At 50.1% G+C, this 20319-nt stretch overlaps 2 protein-coding genes across 6 annotated transcripts; one reads left to right on the forward strand and one right to left on the reverse strand.

The window, feature by feature from the left end:
* Positions 1 to 1751: 1751 nt before the first annotated feature.
* Positions 1752 to 3359, forward strand: LOC122385408 (ficolin-1-like). Its single transcript, XM_043373651.1, has 2 exons — positions 1752 to 1886; positions 2022 to 3359. Exons 1-2 carry the CDS (start codon positions 1752 to 1754, stop codon positions 2898 to 2900), a joined length of 1014 nt encoding a protein of 337 aa, XP_043229586.1. The 3' UTR covers positions 2901 to 3359.
* Positions 3360 to 4328: 969 nt separating this feature from the next.
* On the reverse strand, positions 4329 to 13667 carry LOC122385404 (sugar transporter SWEET1-like). 5 transcript variants are annotated; one of them, XM_043373646.1, is made up of 8 exons: positions 13455 to 13667; positions 10993 to 11093; positions 10594 to 10671; positions 9760 to 9883; positions 8549 to 8719; positions 8052 to 8171; positions 7729 to 7809; positions 4329 to 5309 (listed from the first exon to the last, which is right to left on the reverse strand). In XM_043373646.1, exons 2-8 carry the CDS (start codon positions 11061 to 11063, stop codon positions 5286 to 5288), a joined length of 669 nt encoding a protein of 222 aa, XP_043229581.1. In that variant the 5' UTR covers positions 11064 to 11093; positions 13455 to 13667; the 3' UTR covers positions 4329 to 5285. The 5 variants fall into 5 exon arrangements, with proteins under 5 accessions (XP_043229581.1, XP_043229580.1, XP_043229583.1 ...); XM_043373645.1 differs by having other exon boundaries at positions 13575 to 13618; XM_043373648.1 differs by having other exon boundaries at positions 13570 to 13618.
* Between the last annotated feature and the right edge of the window lie 6652 nt (positions 13668 to 20319).

Raw genomic sequence — 20319 nt, forward strand, 5'->3', positions numbered from 1 at the left:
CTGACCTGATATTATCAGTGACCACTAATAGCAATATATGTATGGACTAGGCAACTGACGCCCTATCGCTGCTTTTCGATAAAATGTGTTTTACTCGATATTATAACGCATTCCCTAGAAGACCCGTGACCGGCAAAACTTTTCATCTTTGATCTGACCTGTGACGTCATCGGTGACCCCGAGGTCAATGAAATTTGATTTCCCGCGACAAACTTGACAGGGCTTTCGGACGCCGTTTGAATTTTTGCAGATTCGTCCAGTAGTTTCGGAGATACGAGGGGAGCAAAAATAGCCTCCCACCGCCAGGTCGCGTTATAAACAAACCCCACCAGCCACCAGGGCGCGGGTTAATAACCCGCGCCCCGCTGGGGGGGGGCAGAATCTGCCCCCTCCCGTTTTCGCCAATAACTTATAAACGCGTTTTGCCACCGACGTGAAACTTTCAGTACCTTATCATACATCAATTTGACACACTCCCTGAAAATTTGAGTGAAATCCGTCAGAAAAAGTTTGAGAAAATGACGTTTTAGTGACGTAATGTTCACCATTTTCGTCTCAAAAACGGCAAAATTTCAAACGCCGCTTACATCTTCATTTTTAAAGGAATCAAGACGTAACAAAAAAGGTTATACGTGATTTTAATTTGTCTATAAAATGGCTATCTCAGTTTTTTGAAAATGTTGGATTCTTGCCCAATTAAAAAAACTGATATTTTTGGAAAATAATTATAAACCCAAAATTTTGAGTGCATCGTTAAAACCGGAATACATGTCAGAGAAGTGGTCTATGTGCACCTACATACCAATTTTTAGAAGAATCGGTTCAAAAATGTGGGAGTTATTCAAAATTTTATGACGTCACGACACACAATTTTTTTTTTGAAAAATGATATTTTTGGAAGTTCTAGACCTCGGACGGTAACAACAATAGCACCATTCGATTCACCGTGAAAAACTGCAACAGATAGATGCCTTTTTAGGCCTTAACAACCAACTTCAAAATTTGACCTCACTTGACCTGACCTTGACCTGACCTCGACCTGAAATTCATTCAGAGGTGGTCCATATCACTTATTGAGTGAGCGTGCCTATTGAATTCTATGAATAAAATTACCCATAAAACATGTGTCGCACATGCCCTTTTCTATATTTTGTTTTTGGTGACCGTACCTGACCTGACTTTGACCTTGACCTTTGCATGGTATTGTATACAACGAATATTGTCTTGGTAGTCTAAGAACACGTTTTGGGCAATTAGTCTCAGTCCATTCTTCGGCAAATACGGTGCAAGGCCGATACTGTAGAAACTTGCATTTTGTACTCTTGACCTGACCTCTGACCTACTTAAGCAAAAAAGGGCTCTTAAGATTCGCCTTGTTGAGAGCTTTCGAGTGCCGTTTTCCCCGTCTTTCTACGACCATCGGTTCGGAAGTTAGACAGGGGGGGGCAGAATCCGCCTCCCCCCTACCCAGCAGGGCGCGTATGGCTGAAGTGAATAGCCCAGCGGGGCGCGGGTTAAGGGCGGGAACCAAAACAACAGAAGGATATTGCCGAAACCTTTTCCCACAAAAGCCTTGGTTTTAGTGGTAAATTGTCTCCCGTACAGAAGTGTCCGCTGTGCCGGCAGGAGGGATACCGTGTTACCCGTGTTCCGTGACCCGTGCAGCAGTGTCCGCTGTGCCGGCAGGAGTGATGCCGTGTTACCCGTGTTCCGTGACCCGTGCAGCAGTGTCCGCTGTGCCGGCAGGAGTGATGCCGTGCCCGCCGGCGGCCCTGCTGGCGGCGGCCCTGCCGTGCGCGCTGCTGTCCCCGGTCGGCGCGGCGGCCGACCCGCGGCCGCCGATCCCTGCCAACTCCACCTGGGAGGGCCGGCCGCAGTTCTGGCAGGTGGCGACCGTCGACTGGTCGCCGCCGGCGGACGCCATCTACGCGCGCCGGCCGGCCCGCGACGCCCACCACTGCGGCCACCTGTGCCTGCTGGACGGCTCCTGCGCCGCCGCCGACCTGGTGAACGGCTCGGAGGGCCTCACCTGTCGGCTGGCGGCGCGTCGCGGCGGCGGCAGCGGCGCCAATGCCTCGGCGGTGGCCGCGCTGGTCCGGCGCGGCCGCGCCCAGCTCGGGGAGCGCTGCCTCACCGATGGTGAGTGCTGGCAGGGTCTGGAGGGCGCCGGGTGTGTGGACGGCGTGTGCGCGTGCCCGGCGGAGGCGCTGACGGCGCGCGGTGACTGCGTCATCAGCGACTGCTCCGAGCTGACGGCGCTGGGCGTCACCACCAGCGGTCAGCACTGGGTGCGGGTGGCCGCCGGCGCCGCGCCCGTCGGCGTCTTCTGTAACATGGATAAGGACGGCGGCGGCTGGACCGTGTTCCAGCGGCGCCGGAACGACACCGAGCAGGTCGACTTCTACCGCTACTGGCACCACTACCGCGACGGCTTCGGCACCGTCACCGGCCAGTTCTGGCTGGGCAACGAGCTGATCCACCGTCTGACGGCGCGCGGGCCGCACCAGCTGCGCATCGACCTGTTCGACTTCGAGGGTAACCACCGCCTGGTGCGGTACAGCTCGTTCGCCGTGGCCGGCGAGGGCGACTGCTACCGACTCTCTGTGTCCGGCTTCTCGGGCGCCATCGGCGACTCGCTTGGCCGCCACAACGGCCAGTGCTTCTCCACCAAGGACAGGGACAACGACCGGTACGACACGGGGTCGTGCTCCCGCAGGTTCCGCGGCGGCTGGTGGTACCAGCGCTGCCACACGGCCAACCTGAACGGCTTCTACTGGCGAGGCACCTTCACCGAGTACGCCAGCGGCGTCTCGTGGTACCACTGGCTCGGCCACCAGTACTCGCTGAAAACAACCGCCATGCTGCTGAGGCCAGTCGACGCCGCATCCACTACTCGATGAAAAGGCACCGCCACCCGCGGCCACTACTCGGTGAAAAGGCACCGCCACCCGCGGCCACTTCTCGATGAAAAGGCACCGCCACCCGCGGCCACTTCTCGGTGAATAGGCACCGCCACCCACGGCCACTACTCGTTGAATAGGCACCGCCACCCGCGGCCACTACTCGATGAATATGTACCGCCACCCACGGCCACTACTCGGTGAAAAGGCACCGCCACCCGCGGCCACTACTCGTTGAATAGGCACCGCCGTCCGCGGCCACTACTCGTTGAATAGGCACCGCCACCCGCGGCCACCAGGTACTCGTTGAATAGACACCGCCACCCGCGGCCACTACTCGATGAATAGGCACCGCCACCCGCGGCCACTACTCGATGAATAGGCACCGCCACCCGCGGCCACTACTCGGTGAAAAGGCACCGCCACCCGCGGCCACTACTCGATGAAAAGGCACTGCCACCCGCGGCCACTACTCGATGAATATGTACCGCCACCCGCGGCCACTTCTCGGTGAATAGGCACTGCCATCCGCGGCCACTACTCGGTGAAAAGACACCGCCACCCGCGGCCACTACTCGTTGAATAGGCACCGCCACCCGCGGCCACTACTCCGGAATAGGCACCGCCACCCGCGGCCACTACTCCGGAATAGGCACCGCCACCCGCGGCCACTACTCGTTGAATAGGCACCGCCACCCGCGGCCACTACTCGGTGAATAGGCACCGCCACCCGCGGCCACTACTCGATGAAAAGGCACGGCCTCCCGCAGACGGATCGCGCAGGGGTGAGGCGAAACGCTTCCCCAGATCTCATACAGCAACGCCGACATCGCCAACAAACTTTCACACTTCTTTAGTGAAAGCATTGATGTAAACATTCCAGACAAAAGAGCTGGTACTAATGAACTGCTGTCTGGAAGTTTCGAAATTCGGATCGTGCAATCACAAAAATATATATTTGTCCTTAAAAGTTCAGTTTGTTCAGTTTACGGTTAATAGTAGACAAGGCGCGATAAGCGACCCCAACCAGTGGCGGATTACCACACCGAGCAGCATTACAAGAAGAAGTTACACGACATTTCTGTTCAGTATGCGTTGATAACACGCAAGTCATGAATGATGAAAAACTGTGCGTCAGAGGTGATCACGTTCCTTCACATTCATTTAGCGTAAATGTTGCATGACAAGGCCATTTTGTCGGCCAATTTCTCGCACTTCTGCCATTCGGAAGGCTGTTTTTTGTGAAACCTAGCGTAGTTTGACAATACTCCAGCTTTCATACGTTCTTAAAATCGAGCCATTACAAAATATATTCATTGTAAACGCCTGGAGAAAGCCTAAAAAGGGCATAAAGCGCTCATTCCATTGTCGTATTAAACTGCGGAAGTTTCATGTGAGGTGTTCAGTGTTCACCCAGAGAGTAACAAATAACAAAGCGAACAATGTATGCATGTCGAACTTTGAATGAGACATAGACACGCACAACATGAAGTCATTACAACCATTCACTGTGGGCACACGGGCCAAAGCTCGACGGAAGGGCCCAGCGCCGGTGGAGCGGCCGGAGAGCGCCCGCACAGCCCCTCTGTCACCTAAAACACCGCGGCATCGCCGGGGCTGGGTTCGATTCCCAGCACCGCACTGCGTGCCACACCGGCGCAGCACCCACAACGGCTCACCAGCTGCGCCCGCTAAAACGTCAGGGCGGCGCCAACACGAAACGGTACATACAGTGAACACCTAGCCAACAGGCCATGGAATATGTCAAGTGGTTCAACCATCAAATATAATACCGTGTATATCTGACATTTAGTTCCATCACCACGCACTCCAAACACCACCTACCGCCCGGCCAGCAGCACACTCACGCTCGGAGGGCGCCCGTCCCGGTCAGCGTTCACCCCAGGCGCCCCGCAGAGGCCACGCAGTGACCGGGGGCGCCGCCCCTCTCCGGAAGATAAAACACCGAGCGGACGCCAGCCACTCGGCGCCGCAGGAAGACGGACAGATCAGAGCGGGGCAGCCGGCCGACCCGCAGTAAAACACAGCCCCGAACACCGGCCCACGCCGTCAGCCCCCCATCCCCCATCCCCCACCCAGCACACAGTCGGACACAGGAAACTAGCCGGCACGTCTTCAGCACGTCTCCGCCGCACCCGCCGGCCCGGAGACCTCCAAAACGAGGCCGTACGGTCCTGGGCCGGCGGCACTTGGTCAGCCGCCCAGCGGCGATAGTAACAGATACTCACGGCTCGGTATAAAACGCCAGCATTGCACAACCGATCTGCGAGCTCCGCGCCGCTCGCCAACAGGTATCACCACGGACGGCACTGCGCCGGCAGATGACAGGCCGAGCCGCGCCAGCTGCCACCCCGGCTTTGGAGCTCATATCCGAGTGGCTGTGCCCACCTGGAATAACAGAAAACGTGGCAAAAATCACATGGTAAATTAAGTACGGATTCGAAACGTTGAAACACTCCAAAAGGCAATCACACAATTCATCATGCGAACTCTCCAATAATGCCGAAACATAGATAAAAAATGGGTAACAAAAAGGAGCGATGCCTTGTAAATGCGATCTGGATGCACGGCAAATACAAAAGTGATTCAAATTATGTCTACAGCTGCCCTAGCCACAGGGTGCCAAAATCAGCAACCCAAAACCCCAAACCAAACCACCACCTCCAAACAGCAAAGGTACAAGGTGCATCGTCCATCGGTGCGCGTTTCACTACAATAAGTCAGCGTCAGCGGCGAAAGTCCGTGACAGCAGCGGCGGACTGTGTTCGGACGGACCATACAGGACACCGTGCTATTAACCAATCACCGGAGCGCGTGACGCACGGCAAATTATGTTTCGTCCGTCAGGACCCATTAGAAAGCCTGGAGGACGTCAACGCAGTCATCGCACTGAGGAAATAATACACTAGGTTGGGCCGATTCGTGCACAGAGCCCACGATATGCGTGTTCAGAGTCAATGGCATACGCCGAGTCCGGCACTGCATCGCAACAAAGCACAGAGACGCGGTGAAATGTCAGTGCACACAGCCGAAAGGGTGTGCTTTGGATGCTAGCCCGTGACAGAAATACGAATACGGCAGCATGGCACGGCATGACAAACCACCAGGCGCCGCCACTAGAAACGAGGCGGTATGTCCACTAGCAGCTGTATTAGTCCGCATAGACCACAGTTAACGTCACACTTCATTACGGCGGCCTCCATCGACATCGAACACTGACAAGCCTACCGACACCGAACACCGACAAGCCTACCGACACCGAACACTGACAAGCCTACCGACATCGAACACTGACGCGCCAAAAATACGTCCAACACATTATCGCACGCAGCCCTATTAAACCACCCACGCATGCGAGTGCGTCGCAAATCGAGGTCGAAAATGGATATACCCCAGACAAAGGCAATGCTGTCTTCTCGATGAAAATATACAAACAGCTGACGGTTGCAACCATAAAGCCTCACACAGGAGTAAGGCGCTGGCATTTAACTAAAACATAATGGGCAAGCATAAAAATATTATCTTCGACACAAATGGAGCACAAATATTATGTGAGCCGCGCTTCAGTCCAGAGCTAAATAACTCCCCTAAACAGCATTTTGGATATTTCACGTTTGGTACGTTTGCAATCATGAAGTTAAGTGCCAGCAGTTTAGCCACAGACCGCTGCCTACGCCACCACGTTACAATAACGGTCGGCAGTTCGCGTCGGGCAGGGCCGAGTAACTGCAGCAGTGCTGATACAACGAGAATAAGGCGAGTTGACGGTCAGAAAACCCAGCAACCCTTTCAGACGAGGAAACAAGACGCACCCTTGTTCACCATCCACCTCGCGACATTCGCCAAACAAGTAACGACGCTAGTGTTTTCCTCGTCACTTAACGAGGTTACATGGTACGAAACTAGTTGCTTTACATTTCACCTGAGCTAAATGACACTGGTTGAATTAACAGAAAAGCCTGTAGTTATTATCGTAATTTTAGGGAATGTGCACACAGCATTGAGCGGGGAACCAAACGAGTTGGAAGCTGCACATCTTTTCGACCAGTGTTAATTTTACACAAAACACTGGGATTATTCCCCATCACATATCACATAAGAAGGCATACCTAACAAGAGTCACTCCATGTCGCAGTGTTAAAACTTTAAAGGCAAATATATCACAGCGGTGTCTATCATTCCCCAAAGGCAAGCGATCGGCGATACAGCAGCGCACAACAATGGACTTCCCTGTACGTAAATCGGCAGGCTTCACCGCACACATCTACCTTTCACATAGGCAAAAGCAATCTATCGATTATTTAGTGATGTCGAAAAGATGGAAATTTTCCTTCTTCTTTTTTAATTATAAAGCTTTTGAACAAATAAACTTTTTGGAATGTTCTATTGGAACAAGATCTTCTGAAGATTTCTCAAACAACGTAATACTCAAATAAAGCTGAGAAGCTGAGCTTCTCGAAAGAATTTCGATGACGTCTTTCTATCACGCATGACAAAACAGTGATTATAATTTTGTGGTAAAAAATAGAACCATTTTCACCCCATATAAACATTAAAAGCCTCCACCACCAACACATCACAGCTACCACCCCTCCCTCCACTCTGACAAGGCCCCCCGTTTCGAGATACAGCAAGTGTCGCTACCACTCCCACTACAGCACACACGGGACCGGAGCCGGTGCGACAGCCAGGCACTGAGTGGCAGCCTGCCGGGGACAGCAGCGCGCGGCCCCCGTGCCGAGCGTGCCGCCTCAGCCGGCGCGGAGGAGCGCGCACCGCCGCTCGCTCGGCGGCCGCTCTAACTCACGTTCTGCTTCCTCGTGCGCGGGTAGACGAGAAACAGCAGCAGCTGCAGGCCGCAGATGCACGTGCAGATGATGTTTGGCACCTGTAATGGAGAAAGGCGGTATGAGGCGGTGACAATGCAGGACGTCAGCTTCCCGTTCACGGTAATTCGCAAATACAAGTCCGACAAGTGAGGATAGCTGTGCAAGAATGAAACACTGTGCCACTGGGCTCACTTCACACTTGTATAGTAAATTTTATAGTACACTGGTGGAAAAAACATTACGGCAACAATTAGCTGCCCGACCCGAATTGGGATGCCGTAGTTGTACGACGCTGCCGTACCTGGACGAAGCTGTCTCCGATCATGGTGCCGTAGACGGCCCACTGCAGCATCACCAGGAAGGTAACGACCAGCAGCGGCAGCGGCAGCGACTCGGTCGACTTGCTGCGGATCACCTCCGCCTGGGGGCGGGGGGGGGGGGGGCGGAGGGGACGGCGGGGCTCAGTGAATCGGACACGGCCGAGGGGGACAGTCGTCAACGAACACGGGGGAGGAGGGGAGGCAACGGGGTCCAAACAGGGAAAAAACGAGGGGAATAGTCGGAAAACGGAAAAACGGGAGAGAACCATTTTCACGTCCATATCACGATCACCATCCGGCATGCAATACCTATATTACATCGATATTGTATGTATAAAGGAATTAGGAAAGAGCCCGTGTTACGAAGGTGAGCCGTAGCCCCTATCAGCCCAAAACTCCCTCCATATTCTGCGGACTGACCACAGTGGTATCAAATACATTCCCTACATTACGCAAATGAAGCAGAGTGCGGACTAACCACGGAGGCGAGCGGCGAGGCCGAGAAGGCGATGCTGGCCGAGGCGGCCATGAAGCCCAGTCGGTACTGCGCCAGCTCGCGGTCCTGTTCGTGGAAGTCGACGTACCAGTAGACGGCGGCAATCAGCGCCACCATCGCCGCGACCTGACGCCGCACCGCCGTCAGAGACACCTGTCAGGTCAGAGGAAACACACAGCTTAGTCAGATGCATAGCGACGGCCAGAGGAAACACACAGCACAGTCAGACACCTACCGGCGGTCAGAGGAAACACAGCAGTCAGATGCATAGCGGCGGCCAGATGAATCACAACACAGTCAGACACCTACCGGTGGTCAGAGGAAACACACAGCACAGTCAGACATCTGACGGCGGTCAGAGGAAACACAGCAGTCAGAAACCAACCGGCGGTCAGAGGAAACAGCACAGTCAGACACCTACCGGCGGTCAGAGGAAACACATCAGTCAGACACCTACCGGCGGTCAGAGGAAACACACAGCTCAGTCAGACACCTACCGGCGGTCAGAGGAAACGACACCTACCGGCGGTCAGAGGAATCGCAGCACAGTCAGAAACCTACCGGTGGTCAGAGGAAACACACAGCTCAGTCAGACACCTACCGGCGGTCAGAGGAAACACAGCTCGGTCAGGCACCTGGTGGCGGCGGCGGCAGCCAGAGGAAACACAGCACAGTCAGACAGCAAGAGGAAACACAGCACAGTCAGACACCTATCGGCGGTCAGAGGAAACACAGCACAGTCAGACGCCTACCGGCGGTCAGAGAAAACACAGCTCAGTCAGACAGCCAGAGGAAACACAGCACAGTCAGACAGGCAGAGGAAACACAGCACAGTCAGACACCTACCGGTGGTCAGAGGAAACACAGCGCCGACTGAGCACCCGGAGCAGCGCTTCTAAAGAATATGGGCTAGAAGTATCTCAGTTAGATCAATTATGTCTTATCAATTGTTTATAATTATCTAACAGTTAGATCCAAAAGTGCGGTATAGGGAAGGACGGCAGCTGGCTGGCAGAGCCGCGGCTGTATGGCGGCACTGAACGAGCCGCGGCTGTATGTGTGAGCGGCTGAGCCCACCCACTGACCGAGCCGCGGCTATATGTATGAGCCCATCCACTGACCGAGCCGCGGCTTTATGGCGGCACTGACCGAGTCGCGGCTATATGTGTGAGCGGCTGAGCCCACCCACTGACCGAGCCGCGGCAGTAGCGGTAGTAGAAGGCCAGGTAGGCGGCCTGTATCAGCAGACCGGACAGGTTCACCGCCATCATCGGCGCATCTCGGATCACCGTACCGTACTTGAACCACACCGAGCAGCTGAAACAACACAGACAGACGTAGTGATTAGACACGCAGCGGCAAACCGCAGAGTCTGCAGTCGGGGCGGTGAGACACACTGTCTGAACAGTGAGACACGGCCGAGTCCGGGCGATGAGACACAGAGTCGGGGCGGTGAGACACAGAGTCGGGGCGGCGAGACACAGAGTCCGGGCGGCGAGACACAGAGTCGGGGCGATGAGACACAGAGTCGGGGCGGCGAGACATAGAGTCCAGGCAGACACAGAGTCGGGGCGGCGAGACACAGAGTCGGGGCGGCGAGACACAGAGTCGGGGCGGCGAGACACAGAGTCGGGGTGGCGAGACACAGAGTCCAGGCAGACGGACGCCCGGAGAGAGCGACACAGATTCCGGGCAGTCAGACACAGAGTAGGTATGGGGAATGAGACATGGCGTTCGGCGGGGCAGCTGGGCACATGGCACTAGGGAAACTGCACCGAGTGGTCAGCACGGTGGTTAATGAATATTTGATGGGCCTGAAAGCAACGATCACGATGCCAAATACGCCAGCACCATCGAAATTGACCACACGAACATGCCCCGAGGGAAAGACTATTAGCTAACCAAATCTAACAGCCAACTCAAGTTGAACAGCTAAGTATTCCCCAGTCATTGATGAAGGTTCCTCTATGTAGACCTCAGCTGCCGGCGGTAGGACAATCATACTGCTGTCTGCTACTGATACTGACCTGAACGTTCCTGCGGCGAATGGCAAACCGGATACGTCTCCAGCCTCGCCCTTCCGTCGTACTTTTAGGCAGATCGGCCTGCCGCGGGGAACGGAAACGTCAGACGAAACACAATACACACTGACCGGCCTGCCACGTGGAACGGAAACGTAAGACGGCACAGTACACTACACACCTACTCAGGCTGCAGCGCGGAATGGTAAGCAAGGCAGACGACAGGGCAGTGCCAATACCCATTAAAAGTAGCACAGCGAGACTACCCATGAGAGATGAAATAAAAACAGCTATTTTATATCCCAAGAAATAATGAGAAATAATGAGCCTTAGGGACTTGATTATGATGTTGAACTACTGCCACAAGGCTTCAATTTGCTATGGCTTCTAGGCGCTTGTACTCACACCCCTGTGAGGAATTGGCCGATTGTGCTGATGGTCGCAGTTACTGATATTATCGTCTTGGCACTCATCATGTCATGTATAAAACTTCTGGAAGCTTAAAACTGAAACAAAATCATTTCACAATGCACCAAGGGTATTTATGGTACCTACCACAAAACCAGAAGTGAAATCACCCCAATGTCCATGCACATTGCACAGTTAATATATCAGCAAACACCATGAATGGCCATGATCAATTGATGCTGAATGCAAGAGATAATGCTAACTCTGAGAGGATGTCTTTGTCTACCAACTAGGCACATACGCAGGGTGACCGGTGAGATGGCTGGGTTTTATCAAGTTATTGTGACTTTTTGGAGTTTTGGTGACATGTAAGTATCATATCTTGATTTAGGATGTCAAATAATGGAAGAATGTCTCAAATTTTTCCTCTGAAAAGTGTGCCGGTCCTAAAGTAAATATTTACCACAAATTCAGTGAGGGGACCGGCCGTGCGCGGCTGTGTGCGCACGTTTAACTTTGGCCTCTAAATTCTGCCATAGAACTGGAATTGTGCAGTCGGAGGGTAGAGGGCAGGGTCACCACAACAAGCTTCGCTTTGCGGAGGCTCTGTCCTTGTGAATCCTTCCTATCATAAGGTTCGGAGTTTTGGACTAAATTTATAAAAAAATAAAAAATATGGGAATTATTGGATGATCAATGATATAGATGAAATTATGGAAAAAGCCAATAACTTGATATATGCAAATTGCAATACCAGCCAGAGACCACAGGCTTTGGTAAAAACTGGATTGCATCAGCTGGCTGGCCAGCTGGCGACATACAATTGGTATTTAAATATAGATATAAGTGAGGTAGTAGGATGACATAAATATTTCAAATCAAAATGGCTTTAAAGGGACTATCCCACCTTTAACATGGTTTGAGTTGAGATAGCCAAGTTTGCGGCGAGGTTCAGAAACCACTATCTATCTAGGTTGCAACCCCCGCGGCCTCTTGGTGTTGAAGAAATTTGTTCCCTTCATTTGAAAATGGGCCTTGTACAAGGCCCCATCTTCAACATGGAGCGACCGTTAGTGTGACGTCACCTCGTTTAGTCATTCTGATTTAAATGGGTTTGTTCGTTGAAAAATCGCTTAAAACTTGGTCTGAACTTTGTTGCGGTGCCTACAGAGTAAAAAGAATCAGCTTTATGACAGTAATGTGGCCTGGGGAAGGAGGTAATTTTGGGCTGTGACGTCACATATTTGAAAGTTTGTGTTTGGAATATGGGAAGCCTAAGATGTTTAATGAAAAATAAATGCCAGAACCGTGTTCCTGGTCATCCAATCTATAAAGTCGGGCACAATTTAACTGGTTTTAACAACATTTTAGAAGGTGGGATAGTCCCTTTAAAGGGACACTCCCACCTTAACATTAGTTTTGAGTTGAGATAGCCAAATTGGTGGCCATGGCCTGCAAATACCGGTTTGGGCACTCACAACATCGACAAATGCTTTAATTCGGAGATATGGAATTTCAAACTTGCAGTTTTCGGATTCTAAGGGGCTAGTGCATTGGTATGCCCCCTTAGAATTTGTGACGTCAGCGGAGATCTAACGATTTTTAAATCTTTTACTAAAACGTTTGGTAGCACGCGGTGGTATATGCTGCTTTGCGCGCAACAAATGCCGCACTTTCAAATAAAGTCGCTAGGAACAGCGGGGATCCCAAAAAGTAAACAAAAGTAAAAGTCTAATATCTTGAAAACCGGTGAATATTTTTCGATGAAATTTGGTAGATATTCGTTTTCGCTCTTTCTGAACCGAGCGACATCACTTTCGTGCCAATTCATTAACTTTTTTGAAGGTGGGAGGGTCCCTTTAACTGAAAAATTTATGGGTAAATATTTACCTATTCTTTTATATCTAGCATTGATATGTAAGAAGCTCGGTATTTGTCAAGTTTAGGTCCTAACTACAATTGTGACGCTGTTGATACAAATATGTAACAGCAAAAATTTTAGGTTTTAGGTTAGGTTAGGTTGTAGGTTTGTAGGTTTTAGGTTGTAGGTTGGTAGGTTTGTAGGTTTTAGATTGTTAGGTTGTAGGTTTGTAGGTTGTAGGTTGGTAGGTTGTAGGTAAATATGTAAGGTTAGGTCAGGTTTGATTGTTTTTTCTTTTATTTGCGAGGCATATAAGTATCATTTTTTGATTCAGGATGTCAAATAATGTAAGAATATGTAAAAATTATCCATGAAATCTGCTTAGGACTTAAACTTGACATTTACCAGCTCCACCAGAAGCTCTGCTAGCGCCACCATATGGCGCCAGCTGGCAAATAATCCAGTTAATACCAGGGCCCCGGGATAATTACAATTATTGACATATCAATATTGATGATTGACAACCATTGCCATTGCAGGCGATTTTTCTGTTGACAAAAGTCGTCCTTTCATATCTCAGAGGTCCACATTCTCACACCTCACATTGGTACTGGGATGTCTATTGCCTATATCAATAAAAAAGAACAGAAATTATTGTAGCTATCTATGATAATTCAGAATTTTCAGGTTTATATGGCTTTGTATTTTACGACCTAACCAAAAGGCTATAAAACAACTGGGCACAGCGCCACGCCTCGTCTCAGAAGCGTCAGCGTAGCTGTTATCATTCATGTGGCAGAGCTAAAGTACTGACATATTTTACCCGCTGATGACTGGAGTGGACAACACTATTCGACCGCCACCCTTGCAGTCATTATATAACTCAGGAACTACTGGACCAATCCGACCGAACGAAACATCATTCGAATCAGGGGGTACGACTTTATCAGCCGTTTCGAAGATCGTGACCCCAGGTGATCTCGGTGACCTCAAAAGGCCAACTTGGCATTGACACCTACCTATTGCTGCCATTCTATAACTCAGGAACTATTGGGCCGATCGCGACGAAGAGATTGCCAGTCGATTCAGCGTATGTGATTTCATCAGCCGTTTTGAATATGGTGACCTCAGGTGACCTCGGTGACCTTGAGAGGTCACATGACCGCTGTGAACTACAGGGTGTCCCATAAGTTCGTTCTCACATTATGTTTGCATGTGAAACAGAGTACATTGCGTTTTGGTATATTTATGACCCCTCAATGTGCTCCCCATTTAATAGGCAAACACATGAATGCATGCTGCGGCATGCCAACCGGCATGTTTGGCTGCATAGCAGGCTTAAAGTTAACCCAGACTGACTTGACATGCGCCGTGAGCTCCTCGAGGCTGGAACAGCGCTACGCTTCGACGAGCCTCAACTTCAGCATAACCAACAAATTTTTATGAAATTTTGATCCGATGAGGTGCCTGGCATGTGATCTTGCCACAAACGCCTGTCACAGTCTCCTTGCACCGCTTTTAAGCTTTGCTTGACCTGTGCACTGATGCACTGTCTTGCCTGAAGATGGGCCTACGACCTCCCGGATGCCATTTTCTCCTCTATAAATGTGTTCATACTCGCGGTTCGAGTTCAGCTTGAGGGCTGAAATTCCTCCTAGATGTTTTTGGAAAAGCATTCTGCTTCCCAAAACTGTTTCTGGGTTGCCACTTGTAACTTGATCAACTCCAGAACGCCTATAACCCCACAACACAGTGACCCTGGCCTTTTGCATAGGAACATAACGGGACGAAATGAAGGCCTCCTCCTTCGCCCTTATGGGGTTGTTTTCGGGTTTGGACGGGTGTTTCATCTCGAACGTGGACTAGTTAGTCCAGATGACCTGGTTGATGTCATCAGCCCTCTAGTTTTGTTTAGCCTCAGGCATAACGAAACTCATGTTTGGCCATTTTAAGACGTTTTTGACTGTTTTGTGCCCTCCGGTAAGCAAAGCTTAAGTCACCTTGAGTTATGTACCCCGAAAGAACACTCTTAGACAGCTGGTAATCCATCCTGAAAAGTCTGTTTACCAACTTTCTAACCCTTTGACCTTTTTGATGGCCACTTTGGCGCCACACAGTTTTGGCCACTTGGCTCATTCCTGAGGGCTGGCTAGAAAGAGGATAAACTTGCAGTGATTGACTCCCAACAAATCATCGGCGTCACTTGCTGACTGTGCGTCCAGTTAGCGATGGATATTGGCTACAGACTGGTAGGCCTCAATCACCCTCAATCGTCGCGAATGGTCACGTGCTGACTAAATACTGAGACGTACCCGTATCGGAGACCTCTATGTTGCGGCGTTAGCCGTCTCTGTAGGAAGCGGGCTCTCTAGCAAAAACTATTTTGTCTACAGAAATTAGCTACTGTGGAGCATATTTCTACCAGCCATGGCAACCATGTAAGCTCAGTTACGAACCAATTTCAGCGTGCCTTTAAGCAAGAAAGCCTAAAAACGTAAAATTTAGGTGAGAACGAACTTATGGGACACCCTGTACCTATAGCAGCCGATCTATAGGGTAGACCGGGGCAAGTCGCCCCGCCGAGGTAAAACGCCTCACCGATGTTTCTCGGAACTGGCAGGGTTCTGGGGAAACATCAGCTCTTCTATAAAACGTGCACTATATGATCATTATATGAGCAGACTGGAAAGAAATTGTGATGACTCTTTCGGGAGATATAGCCAAAAATGTGTTTTTTGAGTGATTTTTATGTTTTGTTGTCAGATTATGAATCATGGCGTTCTTTTATGGTCCACATTAGGTTAACGACTTTTATGTATTTTGAACAACTATTGTCTAACGCTTATCATGCTGGGTTGGTTCGTGTTAAATTATGTCTTACTGGAGTGCAAGGCGTTGTTCTCTGACCGAACTACGTGATGGGGTAAAACGCCCCAGTAGGTCGCGGGGCAAAAAGCCCCTGGGGCGTTTTACCTCTTGTGTTGTTGGGGCTACCCACTTTCTAATGTTCGGTAGCTGGCGAACAGTAAGTTTCTGTGCCTTTATGTGTATTTTTCTCAGCAACTGGATGGCAAAGGAAGTATTTTGTTAACATTTGCATTGCAATAATTTATTATTTGGTCTTATGAGGTAGGTGAAAAACCTGCTCATACAACAGTGTCATATGCTGAGCACCTGACAGGATGGAATGTGCTAACTTCAGTGCCGTGCCTCTAGAGGTCTAACGGACCTCTCACATAAGATATAGCCAACTACCATGTTAAATCTTTAATCTAAGGTATGGGGCTACTTGCCCCAGGCCGTGGGGCGTTTTGCCCTGGGGTTGGGGCAAAATGCCCCATTTGCAGTTGCTTTACAAATCACTTCCTAGCTTGGAGTCCGATCATAAGTGAATCAATTTGGGGGGTGCAATTTAAAGTAAAATGTCCAAAGAACGCATTGAGCACAAATTTGGCCTTTCAGGTGATGTGGGACAAAATTTATGTAGCAAAATAAATTATCTGGGGCGTCTTGCCCCAGGCTACCCTACCTCAGGAACTACTGGGCCGATCGTGACGAAAACACCACCGGTCGATTCAGCGTATGCTATTTCATCATCCGTTTTGGATATGGTGACCTGAGGTGACCTTGGTGACCTTGGGAGGTCATATGACCGTTGTGGCCTATCGCAACCATTCTATAACTCAAGAACTACTGGGCCGATCGCGACGATAACAACACCAGTAGAATCAGCGTATGCGATTTCATCAGCCGTTTTGAATATGGTGACCTCAGAAGACCTCGGTGACCTTGGGAGGTCACATGACCGTTGTGATGGCAGCCATTCTATAACTCATGAACTACTGGGCCGATCACGACGAAAGGACCACCAGTCGATTAAGCGTATGCTACTTCATCAGCCGTTTTGAATATGGTGACCTCAGGTGACCTCGGTGACCTTAGGAAATAGGAGGTCACATGACCGTTGTGGCCTATGGCAGCCATTCTATAACTCAGGAACTACTGGGCCGATTGCGAAGAAAACACCACCAGTCGATTAACCCGCGCGGGGCTGGGGGGGGGGGGTAAATTTTACCCCCCCTCGCGAATTTTTGCGATATCTCAAAAACGGCGGCGCGCAGCGCCGCCAAACTTTCAGTACCTTTTCTTACATCAATTTGACACGTTCCCTGAAAATTTGAGCGAAATCCGTCGGAAAATTTTTGAGAAATTGACGTTTTAGTGACGTCATGTTCGCCATTTTCGCCTCAAAAACGGCAAAAGTTCAAACGCCGCTAACATCTTCATTTTTAAAGGAATCAAGACGTAACAAAAAAGTTTATACGTAATTTTACTTTGTCTATCAAATGGCTATCTCGGATTTTTGAAAATTTTGGATTTTGGCCTAAATTTTTTCAAAAAACTGAATTTTTTGGGAAAATCATTATAAAATCCAAAATTTTGAGTCTATCGAAAAAACCGGAATATATGTCAGAGAAGTGGTCTATGTGCACCTACATACCAAATTTTAGAAGAATCAGTTCAAAAATGTGGGAGTTATTCAAAATTTTATGACGTCACGACACACAAAATTTTTGAAAAATGACTTTTTTGGAAGTTCTAGACCTCGTACGGAAACAAAAATAGCACCATTCGATTCGCCGTGAAAAACTGCATCAGAGAGACACCTTTTTAGGCCTTAACAACCAACTTCAAAATTTGACCTCACTTGACCTGACCTTGACCTGACCTCGACCTGAAATTCATCCAGAGGTGGTCCATATCACTTATTGAGTGTGCCTATTGAATTCTATGAGTAAAATGACCCATAAAACATGTGTCGCACATGCCCTTTTCTATATTTTGTTTTTTGGTGACCTGACCTGACCTGACCTGACCTTGACCTTGACCTCTGAATGATATTGTATGCAACGAATATTGTCTTGGTAGCCTAAGAACACGTTTTGGGCGATCAGTCTCAGTCCATGACTCCATTCTTCGGCAACTACGGTGCAAGGCCGATACTGTAGAAACTTGCAATTTGTACCCTTGACCTGACCTTGACCTTGACCTCAAACTTTAAATTAAGTACATGTTTTTAGTAGTTCGTGATGAGAGCTTTCGATTGGCGTTTGAATTTTCCAAATCGGACCATTAGTTTGGGAGATAACAGGGGGGGGGGGTAAAATTTACCCCCCCCCCCAGCCCCGCGCGTTCGGCTGGAGACCCCAGCCCCGCGCGGGTTAAGCGTATGCGATTTCATCAGCCGTTTTGAATATGGTGACCTCAGGTGACCTCGGTGACCTCAAAAGTTCAAAATTACGTTTTCGCCTTTTGCAGCCATTCTAGGTATAGGTAATTCAGGAACTACTGGGACGATCGTGACGAAAACAACACCAGTCGAATCAGCGTAAGTGCGATTTCATGTGCCGTCTCGAATACGGTGACCTCAGGTGACCTGCCATAGGCCACAACGGTCATGTGACCCCCAAGGTCACCAAGGTCACCTGAGGTCACCATTTTCGAAACAGCTGATGAAATTGCATACGCTGATTCGACTGGTGGTCTTTTCGTCGCAATCAGCCCAGTAGTTCCTGAGGTATAAAGTGGCTGCCATAGGCCACAACGGTCATGTGACCTCCCAAGTTCACCAAGGTCACCTGAGGTCACTATGTATATTCGAAACGGCTGATGAAATTGCATACGCTGATTCGACTGGTGGTCTTTTTTTGTCGCGATCGGCCCAGTAGTTCCTGAGTTATAGAATGGCTGCAATAGGCGAAAACGTAAAGCTGACCTTTTAAGGTCACCGAGGTCACATGAGGTCACCAAATTCGAAACACATGATGAAATCGCATACGCTGATTCGACTGGTCTTGTTTTCGTCGTGATTGACCCAGTAGTTCCTGAGTTATAGAATGGCTGCAATAGGCAAAAACGTAACGTTGACCTTTTGAGGTCACAGAGGATGCCAAGCTATTGCTTCTAAGTTCTAAATGATGTCGTAGGAACTTGGTAAGAACATAGGAGGTCCCAAAAAGTAAACAAAAGTAAAATTCTAATATCTTTGAAGCCAGTGATTATTTTTCAGTGAAATTTAATATACCTATATTTATTTTTTATCTTTCTGAACCGAAAGGTCACTTCTATGCTAGTTTGTTAACTTTCTGGCCCCTTTAATTCTTGGAATTATGTTGAAGCTTCGTGCATTTTTTTAGATTCTGGAGCTGGTCATTGGGGTCTTTGAACCCTTGATCGCCGAAATAGTATATAACAGGATAACGTAAGACATTCGAAATGACAGCCATTCAGGTGCGTCAGACTTGACGGTACTTACAAATTTTTACGCATCGCTCGAACCGGTGCGGCGGAGCTGAACTGGTCTCCTGCACCGGTGCGGCGGCGCTGAACTTCTCCTGCACCGCGGCGGCATTCCGTGAAAACTGGCTCGACGCGGCGCTTCCAGACCGGTGCTCCGGTGGCTTCGGAGGGCCCTCTGCGGAACTGCCGAGCACTGTGAGGCAGCCGTTCGCGGCCTCGCTCAGAGTCACGCGGACACCGCAGAACCGGTATACGGACTGCTTAGTTTCGGCTCGGACGGTCCACGAACGGCACGACCTGTCCACAAACGCCACGGCCGGCCGGCTGGACGGCTCGTCGCGAGTCCAATTGCTCGGACGGCAGGCTATTTCACAACATGGCAAGTAAACAATTACAATATGTGTGTGCACATATAATGTAGGTGGACGCATATAATGTCCTGGACTGCCGACGCCGGAATGCTGACCGGAGCCGGACTGGACTGCTGTCTGGAGCCGGACCGGACTGCTGACACCGTACTGCTGACCGGACTGGACTGCTGTCTGGAGCCGGACCGGACTGCTGACACTGTACTGCTGACCGGACTGCTGACCGGACTGGACTGCTGTCTGGAGCCGGACTGGACTGCTGACTGACGGCGGACCAAACGTCGAGGGTACGGACCGGTCGGAAGAGGTGATGACTGTTATTTTGCCCAGCACTAGCACAGCGCCAAGCGTCCAGCCGGCATCTTTTTTATTATTCATTTTTGTCATAAAACCAGAGGGCATAATTTATTTTTCAATGTGATTCTGTAATGCAGAAGACTTGAGATTGGAGGTCGTGCAGCAAAAACTGCTAGTTTATTTTTTTCACTATAGTTAGTGCAATGAATGGAACCAATGGATAAGGTTCGAGCTTTAACAGTCACTTGCTCGGGACTCAATGCCTGCATTTAGTAGACTATCTTTAGCTTGTTAAAGCCGTCAGCGCATGACTAGCCGGAGTTTACTGGTACAATGGAGCATTAGCAGTACATCGCGCTAAGTCTACAGTTTGCAGAAAACCGGGACCTCGCCGGGCACCAGCTCGCTGACACAATTTCCAACCAGCACTCCGGGTTTCGCGGCTCGAGCTGAAAGTCTCGTTTGTCTGTTGGACGCCCTCGTGCAGTCTCTATCCTG

Source organism: Amphibalanus amphitrite, unplaced genomic scaffold, assembly GCF_019059575.1.
Source record: "Amphibalanus amphitrite isolate SeventyFive unplaced genomic scaffold, NRLGWU_Aamphi_draft 000218F_arrow, whole genome shotgun sequence".
NCBI lineage: Eukaryota > Metazoa > Arthropoda > Thecostraca > Balanomorpha > Balanidae > Amphibalanus > Amphibalanus amphitrite.